Here is a 22852-nt window from a genome sequence, read left to right on the forward strand (position 1 = left end):
AAACCCGTTTAAGTTTTATGGGAAACGATATTTAAAGTGCACGCAAAACAATGCCTTTGTTACATTCTTGCATACGAGTATGTGGACAGACAGGGGGAACAGAGGTTGAGTTATGCACTGCCCGTGGTCGGTGAAACAATAAAGTAAAAGGCGTTGGGGCTGCTGTCGGTGTAAAACACGGTGCGCTACCGCTACGTCCTTGCAGACGGTCGAGCTGCTACGAGCGAGAGGCAGCTCTCTGTGAGGTGGGCGGGCAGCAGTGGGAGAGCGCGGCGCTGATTGCTGGAGAGTTCGGTGATTGACAGCGGGCAGAGGCGGGCCAGCCAGTGAGGAGGGCGCCAGTGGCGGGCACGCTTCAGTTGCCTGTGATCTCTCTGCCATCAATAATTTACACAAGGACTAGGCGCAGCGCTATGTATTCATTTGTGCGTCTTCTTGTCAGGGCCTCTTCTTACACTTCAGGGGTCATTTAATTCCAGCTATAAACGAAGAAAGCGAGAGGGAGAGGCAAGCACAAAGCCAGAAGAAGGTGAGCTTGCAGAAAATAATAAGGCAACATTTGAAAGAAAGAAAAAGCACACACATCCACACAAAGGAGGGGATAAATCAGAGAAACTCTCAAGGAGAAGCGAGGAAAAGCTGGATTCGATCAGGAGATAAGGAGCAAGCAGCACCTTGAGGAAGCCGGCGCTCGCTCGTCATGTTGGAGTTGCTGTTCGGTTTGGTGTGGTTTGCGGGACTCGTGTGCGGCCAGAATGAGACAGAGCCCATCGTCCTGGAGGGCAAGTGCCTGGTGGTTTGTGACTCGAATCCCACCTCGGATCCTACAGGGACTGCACTCGGGATTTCCGTGCGATCCGGCAGCGCCAAGGTGGCTTTCTCAGTGATCAGGAGCACCAACCACGAGCCCTCGGAGATGAGCAACAGGACCATGATTATATACTTTGATAATGTAAGTGGGCGATGGACGGATGCTGCTTTTTTTGAACGACCGCTGTTATTTTGATTGACGGAAGGGATAGCATGCTTAACCATGTCTCTAATGCGACATGCTGTATCCCCCAAGGTCAGTTCTTAGGTACTGTAGCTGCTTGTCTATGTCCGGGCTCAGAACTGGGCTCCGTGGTGCAATATAGCGAGCAGAGTGGGGAATGAGAAGTCAGAGTTGGAGGAAAGTTGCGGTACATGATTTCAGATTGCATGGCAGGGTCAGCGGGATGGGAAAATGCGAACGAAATGATGCGTCCGGCGAGAAAAAAACAAAGCCGGCAAAGAAGATGAAGCGGCTAAAGGGACAGGGGCTGGCCTGTCCACATAGCTAGAGGACCACTGAAGGGGAAACGGGAATGCAGCGCACTTAAATGTGCGAAAACAGAAATTACAACAAAACATCTTTACAGATAGGAAAAAAGTTAGTCATGTAGATGGAATTTAACTAAATCGATGTCTGAGACAACTGAAGACGCTGATTCTTATGGTTCTCACAACTTCGTAATCTTGTGAGTTCTGTCCCATTCTCCCTGCATTCGCGCTACTCTGAAACATTCCGTTTTGTTTGAGATAGTTGACTAAACCGCCCGGGTTTGCTGACACAGGTTCTGTCTGATTTCAGATACTAGTGAATGTGGGTTCTAATTTTGACTCGGAGAGAAGCACCTTCATAGCGCCACGCAAAGGAATTTACAGTTTTAACTTTCACGTGGTAAAAGTGTATAACCGGCAAACGATCCAGGTTAGTAGATTTTCCCACACTTTATCGAATACGTTCACTTGTCTGCCGCTTTCAGTCTTTTGCTCTCAAGAATGTGGGAGTTGCATGAAAACTATTCAGCTATTCCTTCCTCTCGTCATCATTAAATCCTGCAGGAGCCCAAACTTGCAAGCAAAATGATTAAAAATGATCTCCAGAAAAAGACTTGGAGAAGCGCGGAGTGAGGAATGTAGATTTTTTTTCGCATTCAGTATCTGTTTGCCCACTTAATGAAATGCTGATTTCACACTTCTTGGAAACAGACCTTAAAAGACTTGGAAATGAAAGGTTATTAAAGGTTGCATATTGTTGTAGGCAATACAAACGGCGAGCGTCCGATAACGACTTATAACCAGCTCGGAGGGAGGGCCGAGTGATGACTAAATCATTAATTAAATGGGGCAGTTTTTTTATTTTTAGAATGGAGGAAATAAATATCAAACAGCATACCTGACGGTTCTGATTCTGGGTAATAATAATGGAAGAGATGTCAGGAGGGGGTTGCGTGGAGGGTTCCCTTATCATCCACAACCCCTGTAGGCTGGACTCCGCCTCCTGTTCGCCCTCATACTTTTAAGCACTGCCCAACACCCCCCCCCCAATCCCGCTTGAGTTACTAGTGTAGAAAAAGTGTCACAGCTAGACTTGCAAATTTTGCTTCCAAAATTTAAAAGCATCCAAATTTTACTTTATGTTAAAAATATTGGAATTAGATGGGAAAGTATTCGAGGTTTCTGTTATTTGCTTCCATCAGTCACTCCAAGATAACGGTGGCCCAATATCGGCCTTTTAACAGTTATTTCCGTGTGGTACCCACTCACAACGTCACAGAGTGGGCAGGAGGCTGAAAGAGTAAAATTAGGGGAAGCATGGGGTGAAAACCAAGTTCTGTTTTAATTTAAAGAAAATGTAGAAATTGATTATTTCTGTATGTAAAACATTCGAGTTATTTTACCAACAAGAAAAATCGGATTTCTTTTCAATCATGATGTGTAGGTTAGGCCTGTTTTCAGGTAAGTGATTATCGGCCACCCCTGGTCGCTATTGGATGGATACGTGCATTATATATAGCATATTATAGACTGAAAAAATGCGGTTGCGCTTTTGAGAAATGCATTTATTCGCTCAGTTTTGAGGTGTGTTTGCTTACCGTTGTTTGCAGTATTGTTAAGCATAGTAACTTAACCACATACACCATTATGAATAATATGCTGTATATAATATTGGAGTTAAATAAAACCGACCATACACAACACAGTCGGTGACAAATCACCACACATACTTCACGCTCGGTTTCTATGAAATAAATAGTGTGAAACACGGGAGAATGTTCCCGGTGCAATGAAACAATTCTCTTATTTTTGTTTAAGAGAGAATTTCATGAAAACGCTATACTAGGAATTTTATTTATAAAACAAATTTTAAGGATTTATTTTAAGGAATGTTAAAGAAAGCCTGTCAGTGGTGGAGGAGTAGAATAGAGATAGAGGTTATGGCAGCATACGTGAGGCGCAGCTACAGTTCCAAGAGGTTAATGTTGAGCTATTGGCTTCACAGAGCTGAGGAAGGGTAACAGCTGAACAGTAAAGTTGTGATGCCCTTTCGGATTATCACGGACCTGCTTGTCAGGAACTTACGTAGGCGGACCATCTAACATTAATTTATTAATGATATATTTTACGATGAATTTTCAGATAACCTTTGCAATAGCGTCGCGTTTAAAGATCATCTCACTAATGCTATGAACAGTGTGAATGTTGCTGACAGAAAATGACGGTATTGCTTTAATGTTATCATTTCTCTGCAGGTGAGCCTGATGCTGAATGGATGGCCGTTGATTTCAGCCTTTGCAGGAGATCAGGATGTGACAAGAGAGGCTGCTAGCAACGGAGTGTTGACCCAGATGGAAAAGGGAGACCGAGCCTACCTTAAATTAGAACGAGGAAACCTAATGGGAGGGTGGAAATACTCAACTTTCTCTGGATTCCTGGTGTTTCCGCTTTAAGTGAAAGCAACGTTGTTTTTTTTTCCTGAACCCTATACTGTCACAGGAGGGTTGATAACTTTTTATTTTCCCAACAGCGCAAACGCGTCCCAGAGCTAGACAGAAAAATCAAAGGGACAGTATCCCATTTGGTAGTCTGTATTCATAAGCAACTAATTCAATGCATTTCAATTCATTCAGAATATATCGCATATCTAATATACGAACTAGGTCGACGGTCACTTTTTTAAAAAAAAGTACGTGAAACAGTTACCATTACACAATAAATTGGACATTTTTCATTTTAGAAATGGAAAGTTTTATTTTAGAAAGTACAACCCTGTAACTTAATTTTCACAGCATTAGCGTTACAGCCTGGACAGGCTGCCAAATCGAGAATACTGTCTGATACGTTTGTCAGGAACAGCTCTGTTAGGTCTGGTTGCCAAAACGATACTATCTCTTCAAAAGTGTATGAAAGCAGAACAAATGCTTACTTATGCCTGTATATGTCTGCTATGCGGAATTTTAGAGACGGTTGCAGCCCCAAACGCAGCATTTATTCTGTTTCTTTATTCGCCCTTGTATTTCTACACCCTATAGATACAGTATTGTCAATTCCGTTAAAGAAGGTTAACAGTCTATATAACCAAGCATAAACCTTATAACGGAATTCTGGTGATTTTGATCTAGCCAACAAGGGCTGTTAGTTGTGTTTCAGTATTTCGGTGTATCCTGAGTTTATTCTGTGGAGGCTGCTATGCGTTCTGATGCATATCTGTCGTTTTTGTTCCAGTATAATGTGGCCATATTGAACGGCAGAAATATAATGAAAAGTTTATCACTGTAATATATGTGTGAATATTTATAAAATTGAATTTTGCTTTATTTCAATAAATTTTAAATGTAACTTTTATTTTTGTTAACCAGAAATCATGGTTGGTATGCATATTTTATTCTGACGAGACAGCTGAGAGTTCACACTGAAACAAGTCACAAAGGGAGATAGCAAGAATTGCAGATGCTGGTGTCAGAGCCAGTACAGTGTGGTGCCGGTGGAACACGGTAGGCTAGGCAGCAGAGGAGTAGGAAAGTTCTGAAGTGACCCGACCCGAAATGTCGGCTTTCCTACTCCTCGGATGCTGCCCAAGCCGCAAAGGGAAATAGATTCCGCCGGATTGTTCTAAAATATCAGGACAATGTTTAGTCACCGCCGAGATCCATTCAGGAAATCGGTTTGATAGAAGAAAACACACATTTGCAGAGCGAAATTAGTCCTATATATGCTGTGGAGATATTTTGTGCCAAGGTCACACCTATTTGTGTGCTCCAGCATTCAGTAATTTAGACATTTCTTGTGTAAACGCTATAATTCAACTCATTGTTACTGCTTGTGTAGAAGGTGAAGACTGGCGCATGACTGTTTGGTGTGCGTAGTAATCACCGTCACAATCCGCCTCGGTGTGATGACCAGCGTATTTGAAAACAATAAGAGTTGTTTCTTTAAAACAAGTGTCCTGTTCTCCTGGTGAATAGGAACAGGTACTGAATTACATTTAAATTTCCTATTTTGATAGGATCTCGTGGACTGTGCGTTAGTGCAGTTTAAATTGTCTTTACTTTGGTTTAAATCCACGACTTTTGCTAAACGTGCGGTAGCATGGTTTTAAGGAGCCCGCAATTGTCTTCACTCATTTCAGCTCATTTGTGCTACATTGACACACGATAGTCTTCATATTGAATTAACAAGCTTTTAAAAAGCAGTGGCCGTTTTGCAGAAGTACTTGACTTTGCTTCAATTTGCAGAATATAACCAAATCTCGATATTCTATCCTAAGATTATTCAATTTCAGTTTGATCTAGTTGAAAGGAACCGTTATTTAAACGCGAATTCGGACTCAGCAATAATTTGTATGTTTATTTTCCTCACCATCAGGTCTGGTTGTATTTGTATAGTTGACTTGAAGCCACACCTATTCTAAGTTGTTACCATGCGAAAAAAAATCCAGAAGTAGAAGCTGACATTACATTCATCAACCTGCCAAGACTTGTTTTGATTAAGATTTTTTGATGTGAACTCTGTCACGTGTTCATGCCAGTGTTTTAAAAAAATCAGAGACAGGACTGGGAGCACCAGGCCTGACTGCGGTTAATCTGAGTAACTCCCAACTCACTGCTGCAGTGAACAGCTTAATTAGCTCCTGTGGGGAAAATTAACACTTACATAATCAAAGATGCAGTATTTGCAGCTGTATTAATAGGAAAAACCTGATCTCCGCATAATCACCACTTGGAAGCATAGTTAATTTATTTGAGATGAATAGGATTCTGCTTTGATGAATAGCATAATTCCGTTCTGATTTTACTCCTTTTTTTCCTCTATTTGGCTGTGATCCGCTGGATTTAGGAGGCGTCTCAATTTCTCGATAGTGCCGACGAGGGTCTTAAGCAAACTGCAGTGCGTTGCTTTAGATTCTAGCTGCACCGCTGTTCCAACTTCAGGGTTTTTCCTCAGACGTATAAGCGTCCGGAGGGGGGAGAGAAAGAGTCGGGAGTCACCCGATGATGTACTGAATCATTTACCACGCCGGTGGCCCACAACCCGTGCACCTGTAGAACAGCTGCGATTGGAGACGTCTCAAATTTCAATCCAAGTTTTAGCCAGCCCGCCACTGAGTTCGCTCGAGCGTTGCCTTTTCCCTGCCGATCAGAGCAATTTCATCGTTAAAGTTTATTCTTTGTTTCTTTTAACCGTTAACAGGTAAATGCAGTTTCATCCCCAAACCCTGTCTGGAAGCTAGGTCTCTGGTGACAGACGTTAATAGAAACTTTACATTGAGTTCATCATCCGTTTTTTACAGCCGGGAACCCAGAGAAACGGTGCGCTGTGACTTCTAGTGAACAAACCGTTATGTAGAGTTTGAGTTTGAATGTTTACGGAAGCCTTTTTAAATGAAATCTTTAAATAAAATTGTCATTTAGCTATTTTCAGCAGGACTCAATCATAATTCATCATTCGAACATCCTGTTTCATGAAAACGGTGTAACGAGGCCACCTGTTCGTTAAATTCAGTTGTTTTGGAGGAGCTAATATCCCAGGATAACTTATTTAGCTGTTCACGTTTACCGCAAAGTTAAACATTGGTATCGTTTAAATCACAAGTTCCAGCCTCGGTTTGCCTTTAAACTGGTATTTATCAACTTATCCGCGAGAGCCCACTCCATAAATAATCCGAAAAAAATCGCATCTACCAGAAATTTGTGATGAACTTTTATCTTGTATCGAGGGAACAAATGACTTGCACTTACAATTTCACAATGCAAATCAGTCACTTCAACCATGGTGTATGTCTTGGGAAAATTAGATTTTTAGAATGTAATGCCTGAATCTGAGTTTAGAACTCTAGATAACGTTGTAAAATTCTGGAGGACTGAGGGAGTCAATGTGACTGGTTTAATTGACTCACGTTGTTTAAATTAGTTTAATTATTTCGAGTGGGGAATGGCCAGAATGCCACTGACACGCCTTCAACAAATCCAACAGAACAGTAGGCATGGTGACCCTACCAGTGTTGAAAGTTGGAAAAACAATTCTGCATTATCAAATAAAGTCATCGAGAGTTTAGCACTACGTTTTTGGACAAGTCCTATCTTAATGTTCATCTTTACCAATTAAAGCTTTTAAAACAGTTACTTTAACCTAACATAAATCACCTGCCTGTAATGGTCTCCAGATTTGGACATTTGAACTAACTCAGGAGTTTTTAAAGAAAATAGTTTGGTTTCCTTGTGTAAAGACCATTGCTGGTAAACAGAGATATTTTGGAGACATGGTAGGACATTTTTGTGATGAATCTGCGGCAGATACACTCTGCTAAATGACAATTTTCAGCTTGAGTTCACAGCTTCGCGCAACGTCAAAAGGGCTTTCTGTCCTGTGTTGCGTGTTCGTTGACTGCGCAAATACAAGGATTAAAAAAATACGCTTAGCCACATTGTTGCAAACATTTGCTAGTTGTAAGCATATTCTTAGCTCTGTCTAACACTCCCATCATGAGAATATGATGCTGTGTAGAAAGCTTGAGGGAAAAAAAGGTGGACTATGGATCTCAGGTGGAGTGCGTGTAACAACTGGGTTTCAGAAGTAGTGACCACACATAGTGGGTAGTGCCTGTCATCAAACGCTTTGTTCATGAAATGAAATGCAGCTGTTGGTAATTGAGGAAAAAACGGGAGGGAGAGTCATCAATTACCCAATTCACAATGCCCACATTTGACACAGAACTTAGTTTACGGGTAGAATGGTTTATGATGTAGGTATTTTGCTGCCTCAAGTTTATAATGATTCTGGTGATGCCTAGAGGTCAGAGGAAAAAAAAATCGAACCTTGTAATCGCAAAATTTTGATGAAAACGTCAATATTATTTCACTTCAAATCCCGAAATACACCTCGCTTTAACTAATAGGTTGGATTAACCCACTCCCCATGACCAGCAAATGGCTTTATTCACAGGGGCAGAGAGTGCAAGACCATTGGAGGATACAATGAACTTGACGCCTGTTAGTTTTCGTCTGGAGTCTTGCTTTCTGTTGTAAATGTACTTTAGGAAAAAATGTAGAAAGGATTCAGGAGAACGTTCCAAGTCCCTAATCCTACGAAGTCGATCAGAGCAGTTGCGATTATTTCTTTAAGAGAACAGAGGCGGTTTTCTAAGTGTATTCAGAATCAAGAAGATTTCGACAGAACTTATTCTACTGTGTCGAAGAAAAAAAAAGTCAAGAACCAAAGGGTGAAAATTTAGAAGAATCTGAAAAGGGACATGAGAAATATTTCCACACAGCGAGTGGTTAGTTCTGGCATGTACTGCCGAGAGTGTAGTGGGATACTGAGCTGAAACATTCAAATGGGAATTAAACTTCTCTGCACAGTAAGAATGTGATGATTACAAAAGGAAAAGCATGATATTAATTAAGTTGCTCATTGGGAGAAGCTGTGCAGACTTGCAATTGTCATGCGATCGAGAGACAGGATGGCCTTTTTCTTCCTCCGAACAATGTAGACTGTGAAATGAGGCACCGGAGCGCACAGGGGAAAAATATACAGGAGGCTGTTAACACCTCCTTTTACCAATTCCGCCCCCCCACCCCCCCACCACCAGACTTAGTGAGCATAGGAAAAAGCCAACATTCAAGATTTGAAACATAGGTCTGCTGAGAGAGACACATAGTTAACATTTTGAATCTGGAATGACTACTTTAGAAGCATTCACAGTTTATTCCAGATTTTCCAGCAACCGCAATATTTTGCGAACGTTCAGGTTTTTCGGTTGGTTTTTGGTCTGTTCCCTTGGATTTCCTTAGCACCGCTTGATATTTTGTCCTCAAGAAGGCCATACTGACATCAACAAGTTAATGTTAAATCAAACAAAGCTCAAGGTAATCAAAAATGGAGTCTCAACAAACGTAAAACAAAACTTCCAAACTATTTTGCAATCTTATCCTTTGCAAGTTTAAATCAACTCTTTACAAGAGAAACTGCGGACGATTCAGTCGCGGGGAGGGTAGACCCCCTTATGCTGTGGTTGCCCAATGAATCTTAAGTATTTCTGTGCAGTTTGCAGTGAGATACCTCAAGGGAAAAGGGTCGCCGTCGTCGTTATTGTCCTGCTAACGCACAGCATACTCAGGGTTAATGCAAAATACCAGGCTCATTTGAGTAGAAAACTGGCATTCTGACGCGGTTCATTCTGGTTCAGTTTTAAATTCAAGGAGTTTTTTAAAGAAAAATACAATGCACAATAATTTGATAACCCGCCCAAACAAAAGGCTTTTGCATTCGAATTCCGAGTGTAGACGGCTGATCTGTGTAACACGACAATGAATTGAAAGAGTGCCAGAGATTGACATCCAATCCGTGGCGACCGCAGCGTCCATGGCAACCGGCGGGGACACCAAGTTCAGCGAAGTTTCCATTTGCAGGCCCACGGTCAGAAAATACTGGGCTTTGATTTAGGCTGAACGATTCCCAGGCGGCGAGAGGCAAGCGATCAGCAGTCACAACAACAAGAAGGCCGGAGCAGGAGCGAGAACCTTGCGCTTGCTGCAGAGTCACGAATTTAGTTGCAGCCCAGGAGTGGTGAGTAAGTTTGCAACTGTCGAAGTTTACTGGGCCGCGTGATAGCTATCTCGTCCCTAGCTTTTCGTACCGTGTTAATATCACAGAACCCGTGGGGAGGAGTCTGTTTTGGAGTTAAGTTGCCCTCAAATTAGGTCTAAAAGACTAACTCCACCTCCGAAAACGGTTGAATCGCGGAACCTGCCCAGACTGGGTTTAATTCCATCACGTTTGTACTTGGATACGGCGCGTCGTTGTCTTTTTGTTATTGGCTTGGTCAAGGTTTACAGCAACTCTCGGGTCATGTATGCTATAGAATACGTGCTTGGAGTTTGTGTATTCCTTTCATGCCGCGACTATAATAAAATCTACAGGACTGAAACCGCGAGAGTGTCGACACTTTATCAAGCTAAAACAGGAAAATAAATTCATCCTTGACATTAAGATAGTTTATTTGTCAGCGATGTTTTGCAAGTCTCATAGCACACAAGTTTAAATTGGGCAGGAAAGATATTCTAACATTGACGGCAAAACAGGGTTTAAAGTAGTTCTAAAAGGCGAGTATTCACAAGAAGCAAAAGGGGTATAAGATGAGAGTAATTCCTGATGTTGGAGAATAGGGCGTTGCTGGTCATTCATTGGGGAACAGTTTGCCGTCCCGCTTCCAGTACAACGTCTGATCTTCCTCATTTATTCTGAACAACTGCTCCTTTTTGTAAAACATTGAATTGCAATAAGGCGACTCAGTAGCACACTTGGCAATTTTGATGATGTCGTAGAATTTAGAAAGGAAATGGCTGTGGAATTTTTCGCGTCATTTTCAATAGTTGTAGTTTTTCTTTCAAAAGTGGGAGCCATAATTATGTACCCTTTATTGTATAAACTCACAAATGAACTTGGGAATCTCAACTGGCAATGGGTCGAATCTTTCTTGTCTCCGGATGGGCGAAGACGGAACGTACAACTGAAGATCCACCGGGACCCTCTGCGAAGTCCTGAGGTGCGCAATTACGTGCGAAGCGCCTGGCAAGTTGAAAGTTTCTGATTGCAGCACTTAGCTGGATAGAAAAAATGCTAGTCTAGCACCTCGATAACACCATAACTGACTCAGTAGCCCATCACCAGCACTTAGTCCTCACACTGCCCCCTCCTCCAATACGTAGATACTCTTAACCTCTTCACGTCTGAAGGAGACTGGGTCCAACTACCACTTGAGGTAGATCTGACAACCCTCCCGCATCCAACCCTCGTTTGCTGTGTTGTGCATTTCTTAGACAGCCAGGATCATAAGAGATCTGGGGTGGGGTGGGGAATGGGCAGTAGCATTAGTCTGGAGAATCTTTCCGCCTTGTGGCAATCGAACCGTTATTGGAACAGCTGAGGAGATTCAGGCTATTAATAATGGGTGATAAGTTCTTTGTCCTCATCGAATCGGACAATGTGCAGGGATTCTCAGAATTGTCTGGATGAATTCAAGATGAACAGCTTTGACAAAGTGATATTTTTCCTCATTTAATGGGTGAAAACATAGAAGGTAGTCACATATCCCATTGTCTTTGCACCAGTTCTCTGCAAGAGCTTCCTGAATCCATTTATTTTTTGAAAGTTAGCGTTGAATCTGCTTCTACCATCACCTGTAGCAGTAGATTCTAGATCCTTTTCACTAGTTGCATCTTAAGTTGTTGTTCTTTGGTTCTGCATGTTTCCACCAATGGGAACAATTTCTGAATATCTGTTCTGTCCTGACACTTCAAGAATTCAAATATCTCAATCAGATGGCCTCACAAGTCATCAAGGTGAATAAATCCAACATCTCCAATCAATCTACTAAGCTGAAGTTCCTCATGTTTGCAACCATGGACAAATCCAAACTGGCTGGCCAAATTACCACAACGTCAATCTGCCCATGACTATTTGTAACTTGATGGAAGGGAGTCACCAATAGTGTTTCCAATCAATCTGATTGTCCGTCATCAGAAAGCTGCACTTGACCAAGTGTGGCATCAAGGAGCCCTAACAAAACTAGAGTCATTGAGAATTAGAGGGGAAATTCTCCTCTGATGTCATAGCTAGCTTAAAGGAAAATGGTTGTAGTTGTTGGAATTCAGTCATCTCAGCTCAGGACATCTCTGCAGGAGTTCCTCAGGGCAGTGCTCTAAGCCCAATCATCTTTAGCTGCTTCAACAATGACCTTCCCTCCATCATAAAGTCAGAAGTACGGGACGCTCACAGTTGTTTAGACAATGTTCAGCATGATTTTTGATTCCCAGGTACTTCAAATGTGGTAAAAGCTCGACAATATCCAGGCTTGTGCTGACAAATGGTAAGGAACACCTGCATCACATAAATGCCAGGAAATGACCATCTCTAACAAGAAAAAAAAGTTAACCATTGACCCTCAACATTAAATGACAGCATCGTTGCTGAATCCACCACTATCAATATCCTCAGTGTTACTATTGTCCAGAAACTGAACTGGATGAGCCATCTGAATACTGTGGCTTCAAGGCTAGGATTCCTATCGTGAGTAGCTCACGTTCTGACTCTGCATAGCCTGTCCACCAACGACAAGGCACGAGTCAGGAGTATGACGGAATGCTTTCCATTTATCTGGATGAATGTATTTTCAGAAACACCTAAGTCACTTCACACCATGCAGGACAAAGCAGTCTGCTTGATTAGCATCTCATCCACAAATGTTCACTCCCTTTACCACTAACATAAAATAACAGCTATATGTGCCATATACAAGATACACCGTAGAAATTTACCAGTTCTACCTAGTACCTTTCCAGTTGATGACCACTACCACCTAGAAGGATAAGGGCAGCTGATCTATGGAACCTCATCAGCTTCAGATTCCCTTCCAAGTCACACGCTTGACTTGGAAATATATCACCAATCCTTTGGTGTTACTGAGTAAAAACTCTTGAATTCCCTTCCTTGCACAACAATGGTTCAAATAGACAGCTCACCACCACATTCTTAAAAGCAGTTTTGGAAGGGCAATAAATGTTTGCACAGCCAATACAGTCCACATCCCATGCACGAAAAACACTTCCTTTCTCTTTACTATATTCTAATTGTAATGCCTTCACAGCACGTCTATAGTACAGATCCCCGAACTGGATGCAATTTGCCAGTTGAAGCCAAGCCATTGTTTTATATAACTTCATGATAACTTCCTTGCTTTTGTACTTTAATTCCTTATATGAAGGTAAACTCAAACAGATAAAGGATGTCTGTGACTGTAACAAAACAAAACTTATTAGAATGCCTTGCAGGCTACAAGAAGTACAGGATTGAGGTGAAAAAGGAAATTAGGAATGCAAAAAGAGGATTTGGAAAAGTATTGGCAGGCCCAATCAAGGAAAACACATAGAGATAGTAGGAATTGCTGATGCTGGAGTCTTGAGATAACAAGGTGTAGAGCTGGATGAACACAGCAAGCCAGGCAGCATTAGAGGAGCAGGAAAGCAGCTCTTATGCCGCCTGGCCTGCTGTGTTCATCCAGTTCTACACCTTGTCATCTAAGGAAAACACACAGGTGTTTTCTTAGTACATTAACAACTATAGTATTACTAAGGAAAGGACAAGGCCAGTCTGAGATGTACAAAGCAACTTCTATATGGATGCAAAATATGTGGGCAGGGATAATAATGAATACCTTCTGTTTTCACAAAGGGGAGGGATGGTGCAGACATTCCAGTTATAGAAGATTGTGAAATATTAGTTACAACAAGCAAAATGCGAGAAGAAGTATCAGTGGGACTGACAAATTTGCTCTGGTGATTTACTCCCCTTCAAGATGGCTTATATCCAAGATGTTAAAGGAAATTGAGAAGGAATTTGACAAAGTCTCATTTGCTGGACTGGTCAGAAAAGTAAGTGGCCATGGGTTACAGGGGAATGTCATGAAGTGGATCCAAAAATGCTCTGAGAGGAACCATAGGGCAACGGCCAATGAAGGTTTGTGTAAATGGAAACTTAATTTCCATTGGTGTTCCGTAGCACACTGTTTTAAAAATAGAAGGACATTAAGTTAACATGATTTGCCTTTAGAAATTGGACTTTGTTGCAATGTGCTTCTTGGTCTGTGTGAACAGGCAAAATCGACTAGATCTGTAAAACGTATCCCAGCATATAGCATGGTAGAGAGGGAAACAAAACAAATTGAAAGATATGCAGCAATTTAACAACATGATCAATCATATTGATGAGAAAGAAGGGCAAGAGAAGATTAACATATTCATTGGGTGGAAACTAACCAGCCCCTGAATGACATTGGCATTGGTGAGTTGGTTGGCAAAATGGAGTGAGATCTGTAGAAATGAGATTCTCAACAATGAGGGAAGAAAAAAATATGATTCTCCAACCAAGCTTTAAACAGTGATGTAAGAATCTCCCTAATCAGCGGTGGCATCCACCTGTGTGAATTAACATGCTATTATTACCTAATCTTACCTCATTGATGTGCAGTTTCCCATTCTCCCATCTGTTACGTAGAAATTAAATAGTGACGATTCCCAACATGAAAGTCAAAGCAAATGCCTGGTGACTCCAGTTCGCCCTTTGGAAGCCTGAAAGGAGCAATATCTCAAGAGTGTGCTCCATGGGAAACCAATGCCCACATCCTTACTCTTGGACATTGTATTGAACACATACCAGGCTTAATAATTCAATGCTGCTCCTTAGAGTTTATTAGCACCTTTCATTGTAATGCTGCTGCCGGGACACTTTGAGCACAGGGACTCACCTTGTGGATTGAAGCAAGGAGTACCTTGAGGTTCCTCACAAGCTTTCTCAGCAGTCAGTCACTTTACATCCACTTGGATGCTCATAGCACCTCTGCCTTACCTTGTCTATTTGCACTTTGTCACCTCAGCTGGAGCTTAAAATCAATTTAGCGCAGACACAAAGCTAGGCAGCCACTCTTGATTATCAATTGTGATCAGTCAAAAGGGTAGATATCACCGTTGTATGTCAAGTTCACACCTGCAGTGTGTGCCAGCAGCATAAGCAGCAAATATACTGCATGAGCTGCAACTAAATGGTCATACCTCAAGTCTGTGAGGAGGAGTACTCAATCAGTCCAAGGGACATACTGTACTGGGTTCCCCAGCCAGAAAGCCAAGTCAAGAGCCTTGTTGAGTATCAGTCCAGGAGTTTAGATGTGGCCACTCTGCTCCTTGGGACTGTCAGGGTCAGGAGTTTCCATACCTCCACAGTTGGGGAGTGGGCCACAGTCAGTCCTGCTGGTCCAGCATAACTAGTCTGGAGGTTAGTGGTAAGTCATCTGGTGAGCTGACAGTTCAGTTAAGGTCTGGTCAGTCATGAGTCAGGGCTGCACGTCTAAGTCAGTAGTCAGGTGGAGTATGTTTAGTCCCGGAGGTCTGCTCAGTAAAAATCCAGGAGGTTATCAAAGGCCATGGTTGTGATGAGATAGTTGGAGAAATCAGTTGTATGGTTTGGAGGCAGTATGCTGGCCTGCACAGAGGATAATAATTCTGAAGAGAGGAAACTCAAAATTTAACTGGAGGAGAGAGTCATGCATTGGAGGGTGTTGATTATTTGGTGAGGAAGTGGTGAATAGTAATTACTGATGGTCACAACCACCCTGGTTTTGATTGGCTGTTAGAGGGGGTGTATTGCATGTAGTGCCGCATGATGGTAGAAATGACAACGTGTAGGCTATGCTGGGAACTGGGTAAAAAGCAGTAATCCCTTCGAGTTTTAAGATGAGGTGTGGCTAACAACAAGGAGCCTGTGTATATTTGTTCTTAAAAAGCAACACACTTACAAATATGTATTTGCATTTTCAATGAAGTGTCAGTCTTTCCACTTATTTCCCCTGAGAAGCAATTATGTTTGTTCCTCTCTCACGATGTGCATAGTGAAGGGTAAATCCTGGAGCACTGCTGGGCTTTAGCAATAGTGTCAGAGCTGGGGAACCTGGGGGGGCTCCTGGCAGTGGTAAATACTTCTGCCTCTGTGAGAGGGAGGATATAATGACAGAAGTACCATAGAGGTGAAGTGCATTGTGCGAAATTCTGTGAAAAATCTTGCCATGATTCACAGAGATAGATCTGCTGTGAAATTCACCAAAATTGACACAGTGATTTCTTTTATTAGTCATAGAATGATGACAGTGTAGAAACAGACCAGACAGCCCAACAAATCCACACCAGACCCATCCCCCAACCCTATCCCTGTAACCCTGCATGAGTAACACACCTAATCTACACATCCCTGAACAGTATGGCTAATCTAGCATGGCCAATCCACCTAATTTACACATTTTTTGATTGTGGGAAGAAACCTAGTGGTAACTCCATGCAGACACAGGGAAAGCGTACAGACTCCACACAGCCTGAAAGTGGAATCGAACCCGGATCCCAGGTACTGTGAGGTAGCAGTACTAACCATCGAGCGTCTCTAAGATTTTAAGATTCCTTTCAAGATTCAGTTCACGATATAATCTTTTCACATCATCATCTGTTTGCCCCCAACACCATTCTCTCGACTATACCCTCACATATCACCGTGAATACAAACACATGGATGCTGTCTCTCTTTGGAAATACGTTCAAGGTGAAGAATCTGTAGACAAATTGCTCATAATAGACTCCAGGAAACCATGGTGACTGGGTGATGTGATCTCCAGTATGGCCCCACCAGTTCTTTATTTCTTCAGGAAATCATCCAGCTCCCTTCTGAAGATGTGAAGTAAATCTACATTCATGCAGGCAAGTTATTCTGCTGGTTAATAATTTTCTGCAAACAGCACTTCTGCCAGCGTTAAAGAGTTCTGTGTGTACTTTGCAATTTATATTTATTTTCTCAGTTCCTTTTAATACATTTTGAATTATCTTAGTTTGTACAAAGTCCATTCCTTCATTCTTTTCAAGATTGAGCTCATCTCACTTTCAGATCTTTCCTTTTGCTAAAGTAAAAGCTCTGCTTTCTAGGTTTGGCCTGACATTCGCAGGGTCTTAAACTTGGTATCAGTTTAGTGCACCTGTCTTGAGTTTTCCTTGGCATGCATATCTTCAGTGTTTGAGGAGACCAAAACTAGATGCTAAACTACATCTGACCTGATTGAGACTTTATACAATAAAGGACAATGCTTCATGCACTTAGGTTCTGCCAGTAACAGGAAACAAACACCCTATTTGCTTTCCAAATAGCTTCATGATGCTGTTCATTTCATTGAACTCCTAGATGCTCTACCCAAAGACAGGCCCACAGCTCATTTTTTGCTGATGCTTCATTCTGAGGTGTTTTGCCTTGACAGTCTTTGCAATTGACGTTCATTCTCAGGGTCAGGGCAAGGAGGTAGGTCCTAAGCCTACTTCAACTGGAAGTAGAATTGATCTCTCTCAGTTGGCATTAATCTGAATTACACACCAGCCATCCAGTTGAACTGAGCTGACTAGCCCCACAATACTCATAACAAACTTTTTTTAAATAACTCCTCGACTATCCTCCTAGAGTTCAAGGATTCAGCAGCTTTGAACATGCAATCTTGTATAGTATGTATAAGGTTGAAGTTGCCATTACCTAGACTGAAAAACACATATCAGACATGAACCCATTCAGTGCTTCTACACTCTGCCGTCTCTGTCCGTCGGGATTCACATTTAATCTATTGTTTTTTCCAATGTTTTTATATAAGGTATTGAAGATTAAACTTGACTAATCACTTAGCTATTATTACAGCAATGTGGAAAGAGCAGGGAATTTAAATTAATTTATCTACAAATTAAATCAATATGATAGTCATTGCAGGATGTGTTGCAATTTGAGCACATGGAAATTGCTGGATATCAAGGTGATTCACAGTGAACACATCTGTAGTAAATGTTTGCAGCTTGTGGAACCTCTGATCCAAGTTGACAAGCTAACATTGGACCACATTCAGGGAAGGGGAAAGTGATTGGGGCATTTGCTCCAGAGGGCAGCCAATTTACTCAGACGAGGTAATTCGAATTTGATTTGTGATCAGGAAATGGAGGGTGTGACAGCATGGGATCCAGGGCTTTGCATTTCAGAAGTTCTGGCAATTATCTAACCATTATGAGATTCTTGAAAATTGTATGGATGATAATGGGGTCTGTAGGAAGGAAGAGCATACTGATCACTGTTTATTGAGCCATTTAATTGCGGGGAGGATGTAGTAATGGGAAGTTGCAGGATAATTATGGAAATAGTATTCTCTCCACCCACGAGCAGGAATCCAAGGTCCGAAATGTCAGCTTTTGTGCTCCTGAGATGCTGCTTGGCCTGCTGTGTTCATCCAGCTTCACACTTTGTTATCTTGGATTCTCCAGCATCTGCAGTTCCCATTGTCTCTGATCAAAAAGGCTATGTTGCCTACCTGCCCAAAGCCAGGGTTAAGGACTTCTTTTTGCAGCTGGAGAGTAATTTGGAGTGGGAGAGAAACCTAAGGTTGTTGACATCCATGTTGGTAGCAATGCTATTGATAGGTCTAGAAAAGAGGTTCTACTGAAATAATGTGATCAGTTAGGATCTATATTACGAAGCAGAATCTCCATGGTAATAATCCCTGTTTTACTACCTCAGCCACAAGCAAACTGGTAAAGGCTGAATAATTGTCAAGGAGTTAAATACATGGCTGAAAGATTGTGGGTTCAGTCAATGAAAGGGAGCTCTACTGGTGGAATGAGATTCAACTGTGTTGAAAATTGGGGTCCCTTTTAAAACTGTGTTCTCTTAGGAAGTATTAAAAATGGAATACCATGTAGCATGCGATTTCGTTTAACCGCCCCAGTAGTAGCTAGCCTTATACATGTATAATGAAAAGACACGTGGGGTCCTGCACTACTCTGTTAAGAATACAGTCTGTTGGAAAATAAGGAGTTTTTGTTCTCAGAAGGATTGAAAACAGACCTTCAAATGGAGTTTGGCAAGGGGACGATGATCATCCAATATCACAAGCAGCTGTCCCATGGGCCTTGGCCTAAAGGATTCAGCCAACTCATTGGCAGCATGCCAGTGATAAAGAGGGTATATCAATACGTGCTCAGGGGCAGGGGGCAGTCCTTATTGGCAGCAGTCCTTGTCAGGGAGCTTCATCCTCTCCAGTTGGAAGCTGGGCTATAAAGAGGAAGGATAACCTCAGGAAGAGTTCCCTAACACTTCAGTTAGAGAGCAGGATGCTGCCTTCAGAACTTACACCGAGATTGATACATTCCATGGCAACATCCTGTTTGTCCTCTGATTTGTGAACCATCTCCAATTGACTTGATGGTATATTTTCTTTTTCTAATTAATTAATGTTTCATATCTAAACTTTGGCTTCTTAACTATTGCTTCACAAATGCAATAAACGATCCGCAAGTTGCCTATAAATGTTGATTGTCTTTATTAAGTATCTGTGACCTCAAGACCCCAAAGCCAACACCTGAAGGAGCCTAGACAGCATTCAGGTGAATTGAATAACTAGCACTGTTGAGAGGGCTTGAAATCAATTAGAGGGATGGGGAGTGGAGAGGGATTGTTGAGGGAAGTGAAATGTAGGCTTAAAAAGCAGCAGCATATAGAACATTACAGGGCAGCTATTTGAATAACAATATCCAGTGTGGTACAGGAAGGGACAGAGTGTATAAATGTAGAAAAACAGCAGTAAGTACAGTTGAAGGCAAAAAAAAAATGCTTATAAAAAGACAAATTGATGGCTCTTTACTTGAATGCATTTGGTGTTTCAAACAAAAGTAAGTGAATTAACAGCAAAAATACAGGTTAATAGCTATGATCTTGCCATTGCAGTGACATGGTTAAAAGGAGTTCAAAGTTAGGAACTAAATGTATAGGGTGATTTGACTTTGAAAAGGAAGAGCATAAAGAGGTTGTTGCAGCTTTGTTTCTACAGAATGGAATAAATATGATAGCAAGAAATTATCTTTGGTGGAAAATGTAGACTCTGTATAGTTGGAGGTAAGAAGTAATAATGACAAGAATAAAAAATGGGAATGCTCTGTAGACCCCTAGTAGTGACTGTTTTATGGGATAGAGAATAAATAGGGAGGCATTAAGGGTATGTAAAAAAGGCTGTCTATTAATGATAGGTGATTTTAAAGTTCATGTAGATTGGGGAAGTCAGACTGGGAGAGGTAGCCACAAAGGAGAATACTCCTTAAATTTGGGATGGTTTCCTTCAATAATATGCTATGGATCCAACCACAATCTGATTATTTTGGATTTGGTGATTTCCAATTAGGTAGATTTAAGAAATGATCTCAGTAAAAAAATTTCCTAGAAAACAGTGACCATAACATGGTAGAATTTAAGATCCAGATTGAGAGTGTGAAACTTGGCTCAGAAACAGTTATGTTAAACATAAATGAGAGCAATTATGAAGGAATGACTGAAGAGCTAGCTGGAGTTAACTAAGAAAGGAGTTTAGCAGCAAAGATGGTTGAAGAACAATGACAGATGTTTTAAGAAAATAGTTTGTTGCTCAAAAACAAAGATGTATCCTATTGAGGAAGAAGGATTCTAAGAAGGGAATAAGCTAGTTATGATTTACCAGGGATGTTAAGGATAGCATCAAGTTGGAAGGGAAATAAAAATGTGGCAAAAATTAATGTGAAGTCATAAGATTGGAAGTATTTTAAAAACCGAGAAAAGATCTCCAAAAAAAGGAGAAAGTAAACTTGCAAGTAGCATAAAAAAAGGCAAGCTCTTAAATATATGAAAAAGAAGCTAGAGACCAAAGTTAACATAGACGCCCATTGAGAATAATGCTAGGCAAATAATAACGGGGTATGAGGAAATGGCAGAGGAGTTCAATGAATATAGTTTTTCAGTTTTCATGGTAGAAGACACCAATGGGATTTTAAAATTACTAACTCAAGTAGCCTAAGGACAAGAGCAAAGAAATTAACAATAGTCACTTGAGGAAAATGTACTAGGGAAATGAATGGGGCTAAAGAGCAATAAATCTCCTGGATCTGATTGGATGCAGTTTTTCTTTATTCATTTATGGGATGAGGGAATCCTGGGACATTTTTTAAAAAAAATAGAGATTGTGAAGGCACTTGCAGTAATTTCCAAATATCAGTAAATTCTGGAAAAATGCAAGAGGATTGGAAACCAGCAATGTGACTTTTTTAATCAGGAAAAGAAAGAATCAAAAGAACACATGGCTATAGGCCTGCTGGCTTACCATCTGTTATGAGGAAAATGTTAGTTTATCATAAGGGATTTAGTAGCTGAGCACTTAGAAGTTGAATGGCCTAACTTTTCCAAATATGTTCTTTGAGTCTACGACCTATTTTGAAAACTTTGTCGCAGATTTGAATGTCAATGTTGACTAAGATGCTTACTACATCAATTACAATATTCAGCGCTGGGTTCTAATTCATCTTTCGAGTAAAAATAGTTGTACCTGATGAGTTACCAGGAGTGATGATGATAATATCTCAGATTTCATAGGGCTTCATATGCAAATGAATTTTGATGTGAACTCCTCAATAGGACTCTTTTTCTTTTGTAGTTGCTCTCCTATTATTTTTTTTAGTTTATTTCCTCATTCAAAAAAACTAAAGTATACTCTCCAAACATCAAATGCTTATTTTGATGACTACAGCTGAGAGTTTTTAACTCCTTCTTGCACGTTAATCAACCATAACTGTCACATAACTTAGAAGGTATTAACTTTCAAGTGGTTGCATCGGTCAAATCTGTCAGAGTTAATAAAAGTGCTTACATCCTGTGTTGTTAAATATGTAGCATTTTAAACATTTATTTATGGGTGGGTCTGTGTTACATACAAGGCTCTTATTCATTGCTAATTTTCCTCAAGAAGGTGGTGGTGAGTCACCTTCTTGAGTTGCTTTAGTCTATTCGGTAAAGGTATTTCCACAATACTGTTCAGTAGTGGATTCTGGGATTTTGAGCTGATGGCATTAAAAGAATGATGCTACAATTGTAACTCAAGATGGTTCACAATTTGGAAGGGAAATGGGAGTCGGTACTAATCCCATGCACCCATTATCCTTGATCTAGACAGGCAGGATGCCAAGTCTAGGAGGAAATGTCAAAGAAGGCTTCGTGATTTGCTGCAGTGCATTTTATAGATTTGTACACATCAGTAAATGTTTGTTTAAAGGCTGTTAAAAGGGTTTATCTTGAATTTTGTCGAAGATGTCTGAAAGGGAATTTAATCAGTGATCTAAAAATCGTTACTGATTTATCTTTATTTTGTTGTAATGTTAACCTGTAACCTTTGCTTGTTAAGCAAGGAAGTGCAATTCAATTTCAAATACTATTGTGTAGCAAGAGTCAGCTTGACCATGAAGCAATGAGACGTAAAGGCATGCTGTTTCTTACTGATTTATAAGGTTCAGGCAACATTGTTCATTTGTTAACAGTGTAGAAAAACAGCTGGTGGAAAATAAAGCAATTGTCCATACTCCATCATTTTATATACATCAATGTTTTTAATTGATACAAACAATATATAGAAACAGATTTAAGTTTCACTTGATAGTATAGGAAATATTTGGGACTAGGCTGAAACTACTGACCAAAATAATTCAATCAAAAAGAATAATAATAATTAAAGAAAGCCAAAGTGATCAACTACTGGGAATGTCATTTAAATTTTCCTTTTTATGAAGATGTTTAAAGTATTGTATATCTGTACAATGAAGAGAAATGTATATGAAATGGCAGCTTGCAATGTTCGTTTGATATCTTAAAGGTCAATGATACTGAGCTCAGAAATGGAAGATGTTTGAATTTATGACTAATTATAATTAGGAGTGGCTGTAGGTACTTATTTTTAGGTACATGTTTAAGCACTGTGTACTTAGTAAATTCATTACATTTGACTTCAAACCTCAAACTTTATTGAGAACTTTGCACTATTATGCTTTAGGTGGAAACATAATGCAGTCTTTAAGTGGCATGCTCTGACTGTCTTACCACCTTTTACTCCAGGTTCATTGCTGCATATCAATATTTATATACTTTGCTT

At 40.7% G+C, this 22852-nt stretch overlaps 2 protein-coding genes across 7 annotated transcripts in view; both read left to right on the forward strand.

The window, feature by feature from the left end:
* The first annotated feature begins 679 nt into the window (after positions 1-679).
* Positions 680-6641, forward strand: cbln1 (cerebellin 1 precursor). Its single transcript, XM_048546924.2, has 3 exons — positions 680-952; positions 1613-1732; positions 3558-6641. The coding sequence occupies exons 1-3, from the start codon at positions 701-703 to the stop codon at positions 3753-3755; spliced, it is 570 nt and encodes a 189-aa protein (XP_048402881.1). The 5' UTR covers positions 680-700; the 3' UTR covers positions 3756-6641.
* Positions 6642-9372: 2731 nt separating this feature from the next.
* Positions 9373-22852, forward strand: part of LOC125459639 (uncharacterized) — a 496378-nt gene continuing 482898 nt past the window's right edge. For 5 of the 6 annotated variants that reach the window (XM_059651677.1, XM_048546255.2, XM_048546249.2 and 2 more), the window contains exon 1: positions 9373-9870. The gene's annotated coding sequence lies outside the window, so the exon portion shown is untranslated. Of the gene's footprint in view, positions 9875-22852 lie in introns of all 6 variants that reach the window. The other variant, XM_059651678.1, reaches the window with a different exon arrangement.

This window comes from Stegostoma tigrinum, chromosome 16 (genome assembly GCF_030684315.1).
Source record: "Stegostoma tigrinum isolate sSteTig4 chromosome 16, sSteTig4.hap1, whole genome shotgun sequence".
NCBI lineage: Eukaryota > Metazoa > Chordata > Chondrichthyes > Orectolobiformes > Stegostomatidae > Stegostoma > Stegostoma tigrinum.

Bases quoted from the DNA above. Each gene is read 5' to 3' on its own strand.
- cbln1 (XM_048546924.2), top strand. From the start codon at position 701: ATGTTGGAGTTGCTGTTCGGTTTGGTGTGGTTTGCGGGACTCGTGTGC. The intron at 953-1,612 runs GTAAGTGGGCGA...GTCTGATTTCAG, and splicing joins TGATTATATACTTTGATAAT to ATACTAGTGAATGTGGGTTC. The intron at 1,733-3,557 runs GTTAGTAGATTT...ATTTCTCTGCAG, and splicing joins ATAACCGGCAAACGATCCAG to GTGAGCCTGATGCTGAATGG.